This window comes from Pseudonaja textilis, chromosome 1 (assembly GCF_049901715.1).
Source record: "Pseudonaja textilis isolate UNSWEBS1 chromosome 1, rPseTex1.2, whole genome shotgun sequence".
Taxonomy (NCBI): domain Eukaryota; kingdom Metazoa; phylum Chordata; class Lepidosauria; order Squamata; family Elapidae; genus Pseudonaja; species Pseudonaja textilis.
Genome location: NC_141990.1, coordinates 23857312 through 23877642, shown reverse-complemented (window position 1 = coordinate 23877642; position 20331 = coordinate 23857312). Strand labels below are relative to the sequence as shown.

Here is a 20331-nt window from a genome sequence, read left to right as displayed (position 1 = left end):
ATCATGACTTAGCATAGGATCCCTCATTCTTTTTGATGAGTTACCACATTTGGGATTTTGATGATATATTGTAGGCATTATGACTGCTGTAGCGGAGAGAGTTTGCCCATTTATAGAATGGCTGCCATGTAGCATGCCCAGTTGGAACAGAGACTATATGTCATCAAAAGAAAAGTCTAGAAACACTTGAATGATATGTTAAGGCTAATGCCAGCCCTAGTGTGATATTTGAATATTGAGAGATCAGCACCTGGCCATGAATTATTTATTATTGATTTCTAAAAAGGATGTGCCCATCATTGCTGTGTTGTTCCTATCTTTGAATTCCAGTGTTGTGACTTGCAGGTTTTGATCTGCCATTGCCAGTGTTACTTTTGAAATACTTCAGGTACATTATGATGCTGCCTTTCACTTTCTTGGTGTCTTGGTTTTCTTTTCTGAGCAGTTCATTAGCCCCTTTTTGTAAAATTATGCCATATGTTTCCTAGCTCTTGAAATTGAGTTTCCCTATTCTATTCAGATGTTTACAAATGAAGGGGCATATATATTACTGTCTGTGCCTCTTGTTCCTTTATCAGTTTCATGGTTTTGTGCATTCCGTGATGGCGTAGTGGTTAGAATGCAGTACTGCAGGCTACTTCTGCTGACTGCCAGCTGCCTACAATTTGGCAGTTCAAATCTCACTAGGCTCAAAGTTGACTCAGCCTTCCATCCTTCCGAGGTTGGTAAAATGAGGATCCAAATTGTTGGGAGGCAATATATTGACTCTGTAACCTGCTTAGAGAGGACTGCAAAGCACTGTGAAGTGGTATATAAGTCTAAATACTATTGCTATTGCTATTCATCAGGAGTGACAACAAATCTACAAGGCAGGTTCTAGAAAATAGTGACTAGAGACCACTTTTGACTTATGTACTCTTATACCAAATGTGGCTTCCTTGACAGCTTTGGAAAATTAAATCCATAGTTTGCCCTAGAAATGCAGAAGTCTCTAAAAGAGGCCACAGATGTACAGCTCCTTTGCCTACCTTCAGATCTCTGTAATGATTCTTATATTCAACAGACTGTCAACATTCACTACATGGACTTCAAAACAAAGAGCTGTATAAAAATCAACTGTTGTCATTGCTTGGAATCTTTTCAAACCCCTTTGCTCATTAAGCTTTCAGTAACAGCTCCTGTCAAAAAAAGAGAGAGAACACACCAAAACAAAACCTGCTTTCATCTCCGTGCTGCAATGCACCAGTCATTATTGAAAATTGCTGGCACTTTGTGAAAGAGATCTATCTGGTGCCTGATTTTTACAGGCACGTTTTAATGGATGGATTCTCTCTGGATTTTGTATATGCTATTAGTAGAAATCTGTAGGATGCCCTCCTTCTGCCTCTAAATTCCAGCGCAAAACTGGTCAAGCACCTTTTGCTTTACTTCAACTGTAAAATGTTTATGTCTGTTTTGTGGTTCATTGAGGATAAAAAGTCTCCTCTTTTCCTGTCTCCAGTTGATTTGGACAAGAGGGTCTGATGTAATCTGTTCCAATTCAAGAATTTATATAGTCATATGGTCTCATATAGTCCCTCATGGACCTGTGCCATCCCAGAAATGCTACTTAATTGCTTTGCACATGTAAAGCTTAAATGTTAGGAAGAAATTTTGTTGACTATGTTTATTTATCCCCCTTTAAGCTGTAATGTGGTTCGTTTGTTTTGGCTTACTGCAAGTACAGTATCCGTCTGATCTCTCGGGTCCTAATGAAAGGGTGTCTAGTTCTAGCTTTGTACCGCTGAAATGGACCTCCTCCCTTTGTGAAAATATCTTTCAAAAGTTAATATTTGGAATGAAGGAAAACTGTGTTTAAATGATTGTCATGCCCCCATCGGAGTCTGAATCTGAGGGGGAAGATGAAGAGCTGATAGAGAGCAGGAGAGTGGCTCCATTGGCGGTGGAGGAAACTGGGGAAGGTCCAAGTCAGGCTGGGCAGAGCAGGAAAGAAGTAGAACAAAGGAGAGGGGGTTCAGATAGACCAAAGCCCACCCCCTCCTCATCCTAGGGCACTCAAGGAAGAACACAGAAGATACCGTGTTTCTCCAACAATACAACCTCCCCCGATAGGAAGACCCAGCATGTTTTCTAGGCATAAAATGAAATTAAGCCCCTCCCCCCAAATGTAGGCCTATTTTAAAACAGGGGTAGGGCGGGGGGACTTGCCGTTAGGAGTGCCCCGCGGGCAGTAATTCCTCGCCACCAGCTGCTCCTAATGGGTGATCATGGCAGAGTGTGGAGAGCTCCCTACTCCTGCCAAGCACCTTTGTGGCAGACCCAAGACCTTCAGTGCCCGCCGCTGTTGATTTCCCTTGTGCCCATGCCACCACTGCGTTTGGAGCTGCCACTTCCACGTTTGGAGCACCGCTGCCGTTTGGAGCTGCCGCTTCTGCATTTGGAGCTGCCACTGCGTTTGAAGCTGCCGCTTCCACATTTGGAACGCTGCCGCTGTTTGGAGCACTGCTGCTGTTTGGAGCTGCCGCTTCTGCATTTGGAGCTGCCGCCACGTTTGGAGCTGCCGCTTCCGTGTTTGGAACCCCACCGCTGTTTGGAGCACTGCCGCTGTTTGGAGTTGCCATGTCCGCATTTGGAGCTGCTGCTTCCGCGTTTGGAGCACTGCTGCTGTTTGGAGCACCACCACCATTTGGAGTGCCACTCCAAACATGGCGGCAGCTCCAAACGCGGAAGTGGCAGCTCCAAACATGATGGCGGTGCTCCAAATGGCGGTGGCACTCCAAATGGCAGCGGCACTCCAAACACGGAATCGGGAGCTCCAAATGTGGCAGTGGAATGGGCAGAAGGGAAAGCAACAGCGATGGGTGCCAAAGGTCTTGGGTCTGCAGCAAAGGTGTTTGGTGGGAGTAGGGAGCTCTCTGCACTTCGCCATGATCACCTCTTAGGAGCGGCTGGTGTCGAGGCTGCCCACGGGGCGCTCTAGATGAGGATGCAAGGGGGGGATTAAGTCACCCTCGAAAAGACGGCCTAGCCATTTTGGGGGGGCTCAAAAAAATATAAGACCCGGCCTTATTTTATGAGAAACACGGTAGCAACGTGGGTAGTGTGGCTTATGAGGAAGGAAAAGGACCCCGATTCCCTTCAAAAGGAACACCTGGGGATGGAGTTTAAAGGAGAGGCAGATGGGAGGGGTGGTTGGCGGGAACAAATGCTGAGTTCATGTAGTGTTGGATGCTGTTATCTGAGTTCCTGGCATCCTCCCAACTGGTTTGATTTACTGCCGTGTTACTTCACTTCTGATCCTCCTTATCTTGTTCTGCCGGATTTATTACCTTATCTTGCCTTGTTGGATTTATAGTTTGAAGTTTTCTGTTTACAACATTTCGACTGAAATATCTGCAGCCAAAGGTCTTGCAGGTTCATGGGTGAGTTTTTCTCCAGATCGGAGAGTAACCGAGACGCTGGGGACAAAATTAGAGCTAATAAAGGAACTCATACTTATTCTCTGGCTGTGTTGCCTTTGTGCCATGCCGCGGGTCATCACAATGATCTAGTTGCATTCATAGGTATAAATGATGGCTTGTCTTGTGCAATTGGAGTATGGATATTGTGTGTTTTGGGAGAGTATAGTTGGAAATATACAAAGGTGCAAAGTGCCTGAAGAAGTTGGGGTGAAGACCTTTTTAAAAAGCATCTGTAGAGGGAAAAATTAAACGTAAATAAACTGGTCCTCATGCTCTGTATCACTTTTTGGGGGCGGGGGGGGAGAGTGTCTAACTTTATTTCAGAGTACCCAGGAGCAAGGAGGAGGAATTGCACAGCTGGCCCCCAGCTGTATCTGGTCTTGGGACTGAGGGAAAGGGATCCATTTGCAATCATAAACTCCTGCTCTTTTAGTCCAAATTTACATCTAGGATCCACGCAATAGACTTAGCAGCTTTGCAAATGATGTTAGAGAATTCTTTTCATTTTCTTACTGTCTTAATGATACCGTTAAATATGGTAGATGCTAGAATAGGCTTAGAAGAAAAAACCCTCTGGGTTTTGATAGGGGGAAATAAATATAGTGGGCAACAGAAGGGAGTGTGAACAATAGAGATGGGACAAAGGGGATAGTGGCTGTTTTTTTCATTCTAGGACACAAAGGCTTCTCTGTGTTGTGGGGGTTTTCATTATCTCATTGCTGCTTCTGTCCCTGGGGAGAAGAAAAACTGGCATTTATTAGTCCCAAGCTGCTACCAGGAAACATTCAGTGCCACCTGTGTACTAAATAATCCTTGGGCTTGGGTCTTAACACTTTCTTAAAACTGAAAGTGGGAAGGGAATCTGCTAACAGCGAGTGCAAGAAGAAGCAGGCAAGTATGGAAGTAAGGACACAAACGTTTAGAGGAATGAAAGAGGGAAAGGAAATGTCAATGAGACTTGGGATACATGCTCATTGTAATACAAAACAGAATAGGCAAATTGGAGGACCTAGTGCTAATATGCCAAAAGTCAGTTCAGCAGTCTTTCATAATTTCTGGTAGTAATTCCGTTTCTGGATTTTTAACCGATAGCTCTGTAGAGTCTCATGAGCTCAAGGAGGACCTTCCTGTTAGCCTTGTTCTGATTCTTTTATTAGAGGAGTTTCTCTTAAGTGTACGTGATCTTTAATGGCCTTGCAGAGGAAGAAGAGCTGGATAAGGTGACCAAGTATGGAGTGCTTTTTATTTTGCATAATTCTTCATCACTTCATGCAAAAGGAAAATAATTCATTTCTGAATTTCTCAGGCACAGCCTTTGAATGTATTTTGAAAGCAGCTATCTATCTCCAGCCTTTCTGTCTGGAAACTAATTCAAATGCCAGAGCAACCCATTTTCTTCCTGAAGCCAGCCCTTTTCATGAAAAGGGACCAAGTATATTCTCCTAGCAAGTGCTTTAGTCCTTTGCTTTTGAGGTAATTTTAGAGTTCTCATCTGGAAGTAAACTTAAAAAGGCTGCAGCTTTTTCAGCAGCTCTACAGTATCTAAATATCTAGTGAATCTAAGAATTCCTCAAGAGTAAAATCTGAATGACTTAATCTGAATGACTAGATAGAGTTGGATTCTCTTGCCTGGGGGCTGCAGGACTTGTTGCTGTTCCTTCAAGGACTTGATCCATAAACTTGTAGTGTCCTGGTGAGGAAGCCTCAGTTTTCTATTCTAGAGGGGATATAATCAATAGTTGCATTTTGCACAGCTTTGTGCTGTGTATGTCAGACCTTCCAAGATGGCCACTACACAAAATCTGGGTTTTCGTCCTCCATGAGTTGTTGCTCTGATGTGTTCAGCTGCTATGAGACAAAGTTATAACCATAGTTTGATAACTTAGTTGTCAAACTCACCAGCTGTTGGCTATAGTTTTTCCACAGCCTGTTTCCATCATTTCTTCCCATGACAGTACAAACCCCACCTTAATTCATTGATTTTATGGATGGAATGGGTATGGAGGTGGGATAAGATTCATTGGCCTATTTTATGAGCTGCAGGGTTTAACCATTTGAATGGGATAGTAAGAATTATGTTTAATTCAGCTCTAAACTTCATGTATTTGTGTACAACTTTCCACAACTGCAAATCTCAAAACAGTATTCTTTGTCATAAGCCAAGCAAATAAAATTGTCTCCTCTATAGAGTGTCACTTGGTCTGCTTGCTTTGCCCTTTTTGCCCTATTTTATCATTAAATACCCTTCCTACAATATTCTTGCACTCTGTTTATAGTCCACACTGCTCTGTATTGTGTATGACAGACTTTATGGCTAGAAGCTTGGACAAACAGTTTCCCCCCACAATCGTCTCCAGTTGTACTTTTTCAAGCTGTTATATCTGTTAGTATCGTTGAGCTGAAGTACTCCTGAAACCTTGAGATCTGGTTGTTGAATAACTGATTGGCCCTATGGTGTCTTGCTACAGCTTTTCAAGCGGTTCTGAAACTGACTGTGACAAGCAGGAGGACTGCTTTCATTGAGCGGTTTCAATCTCATTATGTGGATTTTGTCTATCTCTAGCAACCCTTCTTTAGTATTCTGGTACTGTCTTTCACCTGATGAAAACCACATGCTTTTTCCTTGTTCCCCACTATCAGCCCCAATGAAACTGCATGGCTGTAGAATTATCATAGGAGTTATTGTAGCCATTGGACTCTGCTATCTTTCCCTTTTTGTGGCTATCATGAATATACTTACCCACAGCTTGTGTTTGGAATAACACTGATCCCTCCTTCCCTTCTCTCTCTCCCTCCTCTCTCTCTCTCTCTCAGTGTTTCTCAACTTAGGAAGTTTAAGAGTGTAGACTTCAACTCCCAGAATCCCCAGCTGGCATAGTAACCACAGAATTCTGGGAGCTCAACTCTACACACCTTAAAAGTTGCGAAGTTTGAGAAACACTGTTCCAGATCTTAGTTCTGATTGTGGGAATTCAACATTGCTTTGCTTGTGAGTTTTCTAGCTGTCATGTTAGTCATAAACAGCCTAGATTTCATGGCAAAGGGGAGCTTCTGGTACTGAATGAAGAATTCTGTTCTTTTTGTATACAAGGTAGGTGGCAATTGGGGCCTTTTTTTATAAAAATAGATTTTGTGGTTGCGGCAGAAAAGTTTTCTGATGAGGTGAAGCCATTCTGCTGATATCTATAATCTCTGACCTGCACCCATGATTACAAAATAAGTGACATAAAATACTATTTATTGGTCAGCAAATAAATGCTTTTAAAAAATAGAATGTTTTTTAAAAGAGACTATTTTCAGTTCTGAAAAAAATAGGTATGGCTGCTACTTGTATCTCTGGTGGAGGGAAAATGGAGGAGCAGGGGAAGTCAGCTTCAAAGTCTACATACACACACATACATATGAACACAGGGTTTTTTTCAAAGTCCAGGATATATTTCTCCCACTGAAGCAGTGGTCACCAACCAGTGGGCCAGGATCCAGGTCACCAACTAGTGGGCTCAGGTGGTCCATGAGAAAATTTTAGTGGTCTGCCAAGAAATGTCACCTCCAAAGCACCTCCCAAGGCAATTAATCCAGGCTGCGTGGGAACACAAGGCTTGCATTGCTTGCATTGCGAACAACACGAGGTAGTGAGGGGAGGGGGGAAGGGCAGAGGGGGGGGGAACTTGCCCCACTCGTCTGGCCTGGCCACCGCACTGCTTCTTTCCACTTATTTCTTCTTCTGGCATGACAAGTCTCACAAAGACTCATTTCTGGCGGAGTTTGGGAGAAAGAAAGAAAGACTTCTGCTGCTTTCCTTGCATGAAGCCAAAAGTCTGTCTGTCTGTCTCTCTCTCTCTCTCTCTCTCTCTCTGTCTCTCTGTCTCTCTCACCCCCTGGGAATGGAGATGGAGACAGTATCCTGTGATTCCAAATAAAGAATGATCGATCAGTAGGAAAACAGGATGGGGAATTTTCCTGCAGACTTTTTGGGGGATTTTCCCAGGGTCTCTGGTCTGCGGGAATTAAAATTATGAGTTTGGTGGTCCCTGATATAAAAATGCTTAAGAATCATCCTGAACCAAAATGAAGGTCTTCCTAGTTCAGCATTCCACAAGGAGAAATACTGTGATGAACTGATACAGTGATACCTGCTGTCTTTGATTCCAGAAATATATGCCAAAATAAATAGTAGTTATTGGAAACCTTGTTATCCATGAATTTATTTCATCTCTTTTCTAAGTTGCTCAAGTTGGCCTGTCACTAAAATTTGTGGGAGTAAATTTCCTAATTTAATTGTGCCATCTGAGAAGCTTATTTTCAGCCCTAACTTATTTTTCTATTTGCCTTCAGTGAATGATACTATCTTTTACTATGATCAATTTTTCTGCTTAATTGTCCTTTTTTTCTAAGCTAAGAAGCCTCAAATGTGGTCACTTTATTCAAAATAAATCTAACTTTGGTGATGGTGGTTGGCCTTTCTTGTACATTTTTCAGCTCTGTTTTTAACTGGAATCATGCATAGTACAGTATTTCAGCTGTGAGGCTGCCCTGTCCCAATCTGCCTGTCAGCTAGGAGTTGGGCCCAAAAGGCCACAACTATTTTCTCTTGGGCCCAGAAATGGGGAGCATATAGTTGTGAGCATTTTTGCCCAACTCCCAGTTTTCAGAGTCCATCATATCTGTTCAATAAACACAACTTTATGCAATACTGGCATGGCATGTCTGCATATTTTCATAGCTCCTGTTGTCTGTGTCTGGAAACTCAGTATGTGGTAGTCATTCAGATGTCTTATTTTTGGAATCGGAATAGCTCTGAAGAACAAGAATGCATGAAAATCTTAGAGATATCTGGGGTAATCTAGTCAAAGTAATGCAGGCACAGTCATGCTTGGTTACCTGGGAAGACAACATCCTTAGGACTGTTAACCTACCCACCTCTTCGTTACATCTTTGATCCTTCTGGCTATTATAAAGGCTACTTAGGAAGTGACATGCAGTACAATTGAATCCACACAGTGGTACTGGCCTCCAAAAGGGGGGATAGTTCTACCAGCCCTGAAGTAGGCAGCAATGCAACCTTTCCTCATTGTTGGACCCAACCATCCTGGACAATTTTCATGAAATCACCAACTGCCTTTGGGCAGGTTCATCTTTTGCACTAGTTGCACCCTTTCTTGGGAACTAAGGAAACATGTCTTCTCTGTTTCTTCCTCTAAGCATGCACCCCAAAATGAGGCACCCACTGTCCTGGAGTTAACTGAAAAGCTGTTAAACTCAGCTCTATTCCCAGCTTTGAGGGTAGTATGCCCGATGAACACTGATTGTACAGGTAATCCGCAACATTTAATTTAGCCCAATATTTTTGTTGCTAAGTCAAACATTTGTTATGGGAATTTTGCTCCATTTTATGACTTTTCTTGCCACAGTTGCTAAGTGAATCATTACAGTTGTTACGTTAGCAATACAGTTTTAAAGTAAACCTGGCTTCCCCAGATTTGATCTGACTTTGCTTGTCAGAAGGTTGCAAAAGGTGATCACATGATCCCAGGACATTACAACTGCCATAAATATGAGTCAGTTGTCAAATCTTCTGAGTTTTGATCACATGATCATGGGGATGCTTCAATGGTTGTAAGTGTGGAAAATGGTCTTGTTACTTTTTTTTCAGTGCCAACTTTGAACGGTCACTAAGTGAACTGTTGTATGTCAAGGACTACCTGTACCCAGCAACTACCTGGCGTTGCATTTTTATTAGATCTTTTTTTATTAAAACGGTTGTTTTTGGCCTTGCTGCCTTATCTTGTTTTATGTGGTTTTTTGTGTTTTTAATTATTGGATATTGTAAGCCATGGGCAGCTGTGATAATAATATTATTAATAATTTATTATAATAAAATATAAAAATTAGCCACATTCTGGGTGCCATACCAAAAAGCCTTGGATGACACTTAGAAAATCTGTGCATTGATGAAATTTCCATCTGTCAATTTCAAAAAGCCATACTGCTTGGATCTGCACGTATACTATGCTATCACATCCCAGAGAAAAATTTGATGCAAATAAAGGCCCAACAACAGCTAAAGAACTGACAGCTGTGATTTGACATTTTTGTGTGTATTATTCTCTCTTTTATTCATTAAATATGAAACCCAATCAACTGAGCATTTAAAAATGTATCACAAATATTGACTGGCGCTGATGTTTGATACGGGTTGCTGGCAGAATACTAGATGTCATTATTGTTATTGTTGTTATAGTTCATCGCACAGTCAGCCAGATGTTCAGACTGGATTTGGCATTTTTGTCTACCTATCGAGTCTTACCAAGGACCTGAAATAGGCAAATCTGGATAGGCAAACCTTTGATGGTGTTACAGATATCACCGCAGGATGGAAGCTGTTCCAAGTAAAGCTGCCTTCTGCAATTGACTGATGGCAAATTTGTTGTTTTGGGACTGCACCCAAGGCACCTATTACTATTGCTACTACCCTTCCTTGCCTTTGCTATAGTTGTTCTATTTCTATTTGTATTTTGTTATCTTCTCCAGTTCTTTCTTTTTTATTCTGCTGTCTCCAGGCACTGCCACATCCACTATCCAGACGTTTTTGTCTTTCTTATTGACAACTGTTAAGTCCAGGGTGTTATGTGGCAGGTGCCTGTCTGTCTGGATTCTGAAGTCCCAGAGCAATTTAAGTTTTTTATTTTCTATGACTTTTTCTATTTTATGGTCCCACCAGTTCTTGTTTACTACTACTACTACTACTACTACTACTACTACTACTACTACTACTACTACTTCTTCTTCTTCTTCTTCTTCTTCTTCTTCTTCTTCTTCTTCATCTTCATCTTCATCTTCATCTTCATCTAATCTTTAGTGAGATTTACAGCCTTTGGGACTGGTTGGTAGCTCAAAAGCTTGAGTCCTAACCAAGGACCTAAGAACTGTTAAAGTAGCGTCGAAGGATATAAGCTGTTCCAAGTAGGGTGTTTTTTTGTAGAATCAGGGTATTCAAGTCTGATAAATTCAGAATTTCCAAATAGCAAGGTAGCCATTTAGGTATTGCTCCAAGGTCTCCAATTACAATTGGGATAACACACAATTTCTTTTTCCAAAGTCGCTCAACTTCAATTTGTAAGTCCCGATACTTTGTATTATTATTATTATTATTATTATTATTATTATTATTATTATTATTATTATTATTATTATTATTATTCACTATCACTATCACTATTACTATTATTATTAATCTGTCTATCCCTGGTGCTTGGACTTGATAGGTGGACAGAAATATTAAATCTAGTATAAACATCTGTCTGACTCTGTAACCAACCATAATAATAATACGGTTGTATTGTTAAACTCACAGTTTGGCCTTCACCTGTTTGGACTGAAACTGTGTTTTGCCAATTCAGTTTTCCTCTAACCTGTTTGCTGCCTTAATTTTTTTCAGAATCATGCTTGCCAATGCTGCCATAATGAGGATCCTCATCAAAGGGGGGAAAGTAGTGAATGATGACTGCACCCTCGAAGCTGATGTTTATATCGAGAATGGTATCATACAGCAGGTGGGACGTGAACTCATGATTCCTGGAGGGGCCAAAGTCATAGATGCCACTGGCAAGCTTGTGATCCCTGGTGGTATTGATACCAGCACCCACTTCCACCAAACCTTCATGAATGCAACCTGTGTGGATGATTTTTATCATGGCACCAAGGTACCTTTCTCTTTTGTGCATGCTGCTGCAGTGGACAGGTGGGGAAATGAGCCCTCGAAGGATTGCCTCATCTAGGGCTGTGATGAGATATTCAGTAGTTAGTTGAAGTATGTGAGAAAGATTATAGTGGGAAGACTTGAGTTCCCAAAACAGTTCCTGAGGAGAATGATTTATTCATGTCTAAACAATGAATCCAGCAAAACATCATTGACTTCTGCTGAATTTTCCTTCCCCATCCATTTAACATTGTCTCTTTCTCATTGATTGTTTGAATATTTTTTTTAAAAATGGAAGCCTACATATTTCTGTATAAGTGTGCCTTCCATAGGTCTTACTTTATAGGCATATTTAGAAAACACAAATGATGGATTGGTTGCAGCCCAACATTTTTGTTTTTTGAAATAATGCTCCAAGAAACAAAGGTAAACCTGGTAATGTTGAAACCTGCAAGCCTATGTGTTTATTTATACTTACTTATATGCTACTCAAACAAAATATTCTGAGTTGCTTATACTCATTATAGTAATAGAGTTGAAATATGCAGTAATTAAATCAAAAGTTATATTAAACATTCAGTGGCATAGCAATAAAATCGCAATCTACCATCCAGCCGTGCTTGCCATAATATTAAAAAAAAATGCCTTGTGCTACTTTTTCAAGAACAGCTTAGTTATTCACCTAGATTGGAAGGACTTCCAGAAGAGCAGAATATGACTTGGATCATAGGGATCTTCTTCTTCTTCTTTTTCTTCAGCGTTTGTCTCGCGCTCGGGCGAGGTCCGCTAATGAGGGATGTTTTCATAATAAGGATATAAGGATCACTGGTGTCCCAAGATTCCATGGGACAGTTTCTTGAACTGTGAGCTCACCAATGTTTTTCAGCTGATGCATTTGAAAATCTGTACTCCTATGATTATGCCAATTCTACAAGCTCTTCTGAGTGTAGCAAATGAGGCTTGGGGAACATCTTCATCAATGCCTCCAGTGACAAAAGTTTGGAAAACTATCTGGAGTTCCAGAGTACGATTGCTATTTCATTTTTCAACATCTGCTACTAAAGTTCATTGTCATGGAGGCAATTCATATACTATTTTTATTGATCACCACTTATTCAATCTTATATTACATCTATTGCCAGAGAGAGTGATACATCAGATGCTAGGGAATGCAAGAATTATTGTCTTTTTAAAGATGATTACAAATCTTTAAATCTGGAAGATATAATTTCAGTTCTTTTGAGATATCAAATCTGAATTTTAATTTATTCATCTTCACAGTAAACTAATAATGTCAGCTGTCAACTGAAGATTTTTTTTTTAAAAAAAAGGTTGTTCTAGCCAGATCTTTTGCAGAAGACTAATTGTCACATAATATACATTTTGTTTTATAGAGAATAATTTCAGTACCATAATGGATGATACTCTTGAGATGATTGAAAAATAAAAAAAAATTAATACCTACAGAATGGAATGAGGGTGACTTAATGAAAGACTGAATACTGAACATCAGACTATGATGAAGAAGTTGACCTTAAGGACATATATTTCCATATTATGATTGGGTAGCTCTGTATTATAATAGAAAATACTTGATGTGCAAGTCCCCACTTCCATTTCTTCCTCATTAGTCTTCACCGTGTCAAGAATATTCAGAAAATATTCGGATGATATTCAGAAAAATATCACCTCAGAGGTTCAAATGTACTCAAATATTCACAATTTTTGTAGTTGCTGCTGATGCTTATAACTCTGCCAGCACTCCTAATTTTGAGATTCTATCTGCTCTATCGCAGACAATATTATAGTACTGTTCTAAGTAAATATGAAAGATGGGACTCGTTCCTTTACACTCCTGAATCTAATTAGCTTGGTGTATTTATGAATACTGTTTCCTAATGACAATACACTTTATCAGCTTCAACCATAGCTTAATGGGTTTCTTCAGGCAGATTTGTAAACAGATGTTTAATCTGGCTATGACCCATTCCTAGTTCCTGCTGTTGTTAATTTATGGTAAACTCTTTTGTCTTACCAGAAAGTATGTAGTATCTTCAGTACTAGAGCAGAGTAAGATTGTGGATGAGACAATCAGTGGTTACTATATTTCCAAAGAAAGTCAGTATATTCCTAATGATCTAGCTCGTTGCATCCTAATCATTCTGTGACAGTCGAGATATCTACTGTCTTGACCTTCTGTTTCAAAATAAGTGCCTCTGCTTTCCAGGGAGGGGATATTTATTTCTACAGAATCAAGGTTATTTACCTCACAATTTCTATTTCACATAATGCCATTATATATAGTTTAGCGGGGGAGGGACTTCACTGTTTTTTAAGAAATGTTATTGAACCTGCCTTCGAGTGAAGCCTTCTGCTCTTTCATTGAGCTGTGTGTTAATTTATTTCCTCTCTAATTTCTAAACCACTTGAATTGCTGGATATGATTGGCTGGCGATTGCTCATTTTGAGGATGGGCATTTTGATGAGAATTACCTTGACACAGTGAACAAAACAACTGTGTGCCTTGTCATCTTCCTGTGGGGACTCATGGCAAACTATAAGTCCCTGAAGAAGCAGGGACAGCTTTGCAGTGGAGATCAACAGCCAGTTGACAAATTCTGGCTAGCGAAATCTCTCTGGAAAAAGGAGAGATTGTGATATCGCTCATGCGTATTCCAGAGAGCAGCTCCTTGTGAGTAGTCTGCAGAAACTGAGGTTTTTCTGGTTGACTCATGAATCAAGTGTCTGGGAATTGAGCGGTTTCAATCAAATTCAGAGTTATATTGTAGTTATATTATATTGCAGACACAAAGTTTACCAAGCCTTATTTCTTAATCACTTTTGGAAATTGCTTAACTATTTGTCACCTCTTAAGGACTTTTGGAGCTACAGGTTTTAAAACATCAAGTGAGCCCCTTTTAATCCTTAGCAAAAAAGTTTTAAATACAGGTCTGAATATGTAATAAAGACCTTCTTCTGCCCATTGTAGTTCCTTTCTCATCTCTATAATGGTAATCTCAAACAACTTTGCTATCATCTTAAAAAATAATTATATATGCTTAATGATTGTAAATTATTTTTATTTTTACTTATCAAAGCACTTTTTCTGTAGGTACTGTTGAATAATCACAATTTCTATTGTTTTGGTTTGAGTAGAAGTTGCAAGTAGAATCTTTCAGACATCTTTTTTAGGCAAATGAAACACCTTCTTGTTCTTGAACTTGGTTGAAAGCAGAGGCTGTTAGAATTGGAAAGTCACCCTTTATCTTTCAAATCTATATATTTACATCCTTGTTGTGTAGCCGGCAGGCTAATACCTCTTTAGCTCATCCATTCTTGCATCTTATGGGACAGAAGTTGCATGATATTCTACTACGATGGTTTGTACATATCAAAGCAGCAATTCAACATTGTTTGTAACATACATAGCTCTAAATTTTTTTAAAAAAGATAATCAGTACCTGTGGAACATCTCTTTGCATTCACAGTGCTGTGCTAATCTATCTCATTTATTTACCTAATACTTTTAATTTAACTGAATGTTTAAAGATGATGGTGGGCTGTTCACGCTTCCTCAGTGAATAACTCTTGTTTCTTTATATAGCAAGAAAGATATATGGGAATGACAAATGGGGAACTAAAAAAAGACTGGGAATAATCCAGGGAAGAGTCAGGGAAGAGTAGTAGGAAAAAGGAGCATAACTTTCCTATTATGATGGTGTATGAATTGAAAGTTCATCCTGTAAGAGGGAACTCATAAAAACTGGATTATGTTCCAGCATCATTTGCTACATTTACTTTTTATAATTTATTTTTTTATATTTTGGCTTCATTGCTTTGTTTTTTTGTTAAATTTGTTTCTATTGGAGCAGAAAATTATGTGTTCAGAGGTATGGGTTTCTGTTTCTGTTTTAAACTGTGACATGTTCACAGTTTGGGGAAGTTTACTTGTCCATTAGCATGCTTTTGTGTGAAGTGGCTATATAGTAATAACTTGTGCCTACCATGGCAGCCATTTTTGCCAAAACTCAAAATATATCCACTCATATCGAAATATTGTAATGCAAATGAGGTTTAATATAATTTCTTATTGTATGATTTCTTTTCCAGAAGATTCCCCTCTCACCTCCCTTCATGCTTCTTAAATAGTGAGAATGAGAATAATTTAGGAGTGAATACCTGTCTAATTCTTGAAATGTCATGATTCACCAAAATTATCAGCTGCCTCTTTGTGTGCACCTGTTCTCTTAAAGTTATACATTTTTGTCTCAATTTCCACAATTTCAGAGAAATGTTTGACCATCATGAATGTCCTCTGATTAGTTCATAAACCACCCCAGTCCTAAACAGTGGACATCCATTGACATTTACAGTAGAATCACAGACCAATGCAGTGGTCTGCTTGCTTCATATTTTTAAGGGTAGTGTCAAGCACTAGGAAAAACAGGAGATCCAGACAGTTCAAATGGGTATAAAGATTTATTGTTAGCTTGAGCGCTCAACAAGAATCTGAACTAGCAGCGGAGGGAAATTAGTGGGGGATAAGAGTAGAAGGAATTCAGGTTGGGCTGGACTTAGATCTGATCTCTCTCATCCATGGTAGTCTTCTCTGGGTTGGAAGCTAAACCAAACACACAAAGTACAGGACTTATTTGCTTCCATTTCCCTCCCCTCTCTTCTCCAAGTCAACAGTATAATCTCTGAAGACAGGCTAAATGCCCTATAGTAAAGGTTTCCCTCATACATATGTGCTAAAAGTTTCTGGCTCTGTATATGCCCTATACACATTCCTAAAATCTGAATTTGGTAGGTAACCTTAACATTCAGAAATTATGTATTTAGAAAAATCACAAAGAAGAATCATGTATCTATTCAAAAGGATTATTTAGAAATTTGTCATAGCATTTCAGTATCGAAATAAAATCTACCCCAGCCTGCATTTAGTTACGAGATTGTATTAAGATTTGCAAACTGCAAGTCTGGGGGTTCCAGATCAGCCTTGCAGTTGAAATAAATTCATTAGTCAACTGGATCAGATTAGAGTTTATAAGCCACAGACAGACGGATGTTAATGTTTTCTTGTATTCTTGGTTTTTTTTCAAGCAGGATCATATTACGGTTATAAATTAATACATTTAAGCAAGATTATTTATGGGGCTTGCCTACTTTTTGCTGTGCTATCTTGATATTTGCTACGAATGAATTCATTTGGACAGGAAGTCCTAGAGATACTTCCAAATATCCTGAGTCTCTGAGGCAGCAGTATTTGGAAAAAGAAAGGGCAGCAGACCTGCAAACAAGACATGAGATACCTCAGAGAGCCTTCTTTTACTGGAATCTGTAATTGGGGGCAGTGGGCTACATTATGACCTTCAGAGTGAAATAAAGTACCATTTAAATGTCTGGGATTTGACTGCCATGTATCTGTTCAATCTACTCTTCTGATGGAAATTAACTCGTAGTTTCCCATTTCTTGAGAAATGTGCTTGATTGTAATACAGATCAAGAGTTCAAAACAACCTATGGCCTCAATGACCTCATTGGGCTTTGTGTGATATCTGAGTGCTGTCTTCCAAAAGTGTGCGATCAGTGAAATGGGTGCCTTTATTCATTTTGCTCCTTAAAATCATTTGAATGCCAAAAAAATGTACAAAAACAAAAACAAATTGCTTATACAACCATTCCTGGGAGCTAAAAATTGCCAATATAGATATTCCTTTTATATTTATATTTTTATATCTATCTATCTATCTATCTATCTATCTATATAGATATAGATATAGATATAGATATAGATATAGATATAGATATAGATATGGTATTCAGCTTTGTTTGGGTATTTTCCCACATCATTATATAATTAAATTATAATTTATATATAAATTATAATTTATAATTTACATTAAATTATAATTTATATAATTATATAAAATACCTGAACAAAGCTGAATACCATACATGTAAGTACCCGCGAAAACTTAAGAAAACATAGATAGATAGATAGATAGATAGATAGATAGATAGATAGATAGATATAGATTAGATATAGATATAGATATAGATATAGATATAGATATAATAGATATAGATATAGATAGTATATAATAAGCAATAGCTCGGCAGTTTATTATTTCATTAATTTCATTTAATCTAATCTAATGACTATTGGTGGCTTAAGTGATGTAGAAAACTATTAAAACATCTACAATGCATTTAAAATAGCATTTATAACAACAATAAAGAAAAAATAAGTAAAAAATAAAAAGTGTGTGTGTGAGAGAGTATTTTGACTGTTGCACTTATTTGTTATATTTCTTTATTCCACTAGAAGGGAGGCAAGCTTAATACAGACATTAAACTTGGGAGACCTGCAGAAATATTCTTCTGCTTGAGCTGAAAATCCCTGTATTGTCTTAATTATACTCTTTTGGGTTTGTATCACACCTGTTATTTAGGTTTGCATGTGTGAATAGAGAATATACAAGAATTTATCTCTGCCTCAAAACTTCCAGATTTTTACAATTTGACATTAGCCTACTTTTGGGTTAGTGCTTTGATAATCCTGATGCCATCACTTATCTTCTGGTGGGCACCTTATCTGGTATACTTCCTTGATCCTGATGCATGAGAGAGCCAAGGCTCCCAAAATCTGTGCTGCTTTGGTGATTATTAAAAATTTAAAAAAATGAAATAATTTCTACAGTGTAACCTTCTGATCACTTCATGTATACTTAAGTGACTAGAAGTTCAGGTGTTCCTTAGAAAGTAGAACAATTTCATTCAAAACAAAAATTTTACTTTAAAAGATCAAATGTAAAATTCCTTATTAAATTTGTGATTTACAAAAGTATATGCAATGTTTCAGGTGGACCACAAGATGGCAGTGGTCTGCTACAAATGGTGCAATTTCCTTTAGGAAACAAGAGATGCTTTCTTTAATAATACAGATTACAAAAATATTCAAAATAAAATTAATATGCAGTGTTAATATGCACAAGATGAACAAAGCTAAAATTAAGTATACAACTTCCTGGAGTAGTCCATACAAACAGAAACACTTAACTCATCCTTAGCTGGGGATTCAAAGAATCCTAACACATTCTCTGGCTGGAAATTCACTTATGTCTATAAAAGTAGAAAACTCTTAAAATGTGTCCCTTCTCTGGTTTACCAATGAATGTCTTTCCCCTGAAAAGTATACTTTGATCAAAGTTTAATTATTTTTTAGCTCTAGCATGCACCTTTATCTCAAATAGTCCTTAGATACCTGCCTTTGTTTTTAAATCACTCAAAGTGTCAAAATAGATTATACAATATAGGAGATGCCAGATATTTTTGTTTATTCTGCATAGTTCAAATGATATAATCTTATGTTTATATTCATAACTTCTAAACTATGTTAGCATAGCTTTGATTTATTTCTAGAAAAAACTTTATATGACCTGCATACACACTCCCAGCCAAGGGAGGAATTGAAATTATCTCTCGGGAGGGAGGGGGAGAGGGAGAAAGAGAGGGAGAAAGAGAGGGGGAGAGAGAGAGGGAGAACTCCCTTATGAAGATAATGATTCTGTGTCAGAAGGCTAACCGAATGTCTGATTCTGTTTGGGATGCTTAGTTGACATTCACAATAGCGGCTTAATTCTAAATTTCTGGTTGATCCTGAAACAATGGGAGCTGGGGATAATCTTGTGCACTGTTAATCTTTATTAGCTATAGGATCTATTTATTCTCTAAACTGGGAACCCAGTTTACTTAGTTTATCATTCATTATATTAACCCAGAAAAATTGATTCAGAATTGCTAAGTGTGTTGCTTACCAAATTCAAATCTCCATAATCAGCTATCATTAGATAATCTTTACTAAGTTATCCAAAGTCATTCATTCATAACTGAATCCACTCCAGTATTGAATTACAAGAAAAAAGAATCAGCGTACAGATAATGTAATAAGTAAGAAAAGTAGTAAACAGCCAACCAAAAAGAATGGGTGAACAGCTGTCTGGGAGAGACACGATGCTTGGCCTTACAAAAGAAGACCAGAAGAAAGGAGCCCAAGTTTTTAAGCGGTGGAGCATTCTGCATCCTTGGTGCCATGCTCGAATAAGCTGGAGTACACCAACAGGGAATCTTAGTTGCAAGGCCTTTAGAAAATAGCCATGCTGAAACATTTCTATTTCTGTATTCGAGTCTCAGTTATGGACTATGGACTCAGTTATGAACTGTAATTAAATCTTAAATGTCTGTCCTTCAATAATTATTAACTTATGTGTTTGAGGAACAAACTACCAATGGAACAGGTTCTTTGGGTGTGCACAATCGTTCACATTATTTGTTCCAAAACCATTATTTTCCATGTCAAATGATTGATGGAATTTCTTGCATATGAATGTTTGCGTTCCAAGATAAAGTTAATCCTTCAGGTATCAAATGATTCATAAAAGGAAGTTTTAATAGCTGTGGCTCCATACAGTAAATTAGGACCTTGGTTGAGGGAGATTCTATGATCTGTTGTGAAGCCCCTGCTTCCTTTCTTCTCAAGAGGGAATTATTCATATTTACCCATCTCTTGCATGTAAGTCTTACAGGAGAAAAATCTGCCTCTGTGGCAACAAGAAGTAGAGGTACTATGTGTGGTACACAAAAACCAAGTTAAGGAATGATGATGTTTAAGAATGGCAGTAACACAGCAGCTTACATTAAATATCTTATTCTACTTCCATAAGGCACAAGCATTCTTTCTTTGATCATCTTCTAGTAACAATGAATTACCTGTAGAGATTTTGCATTGGCAAGTCACATGCAAACCTGATTAGATATCTAATTAATTAATTAATTATCTGCATCTCACCCATTGTTAGACTCTTGTAAAAGGCCTTGCTCAATGAGAAGCAGCTGCTGGCAGTTGCTATTGTGTGAGAGAGTAATGTAATATTATGTATTCTTCCAGTAGAATGCCAATTTGAGAAGGGGAGGAAGCAGTTGGGCCCCCACTTCCTTGGTAAAGGAAGGCAAACTAAATGGCTTGAAATCTGTGCACTTATTAAGAGTTGGCACTTTTATACTCATTTTGTGATACATTGGTACTGATATCAGCAACACCCCATGAATGGAAAGCAATTATTCTATTTTCTCTTCCTGAAAAGAAGGAAATATTCATCAATATTCATA

The 20331-nt window shown here is 38.5% G+C and overlaps 1 protein-coding gene across 3 annotated transcripts in view; it reads left to right on the top strand.

The window, feature by feature from the left end:
- DPYSL5 (dihydropyrimidinase like 5) overlaps positions 1–20331 on the top strand; it is a 60384-nt gene that overhangs the window by 8941 nt on the left and 31112 nt on the right. For all 3 annotated transcript variants that reach the window (XM_087929073.1, XM_026708528.2, XM_087929070.1), the window contains exon 2: positions 10900–11164. In XM_087929073.1, the coding sequence (XP_087785199.1) occupies positions 10904–11164 (261 nt within the window). In that variant the 5' untranslated portion in view covers positions 10900–10903. The remainder of the gene's footprint in view (positions 1–10899; positions 11165–20331) is intronic.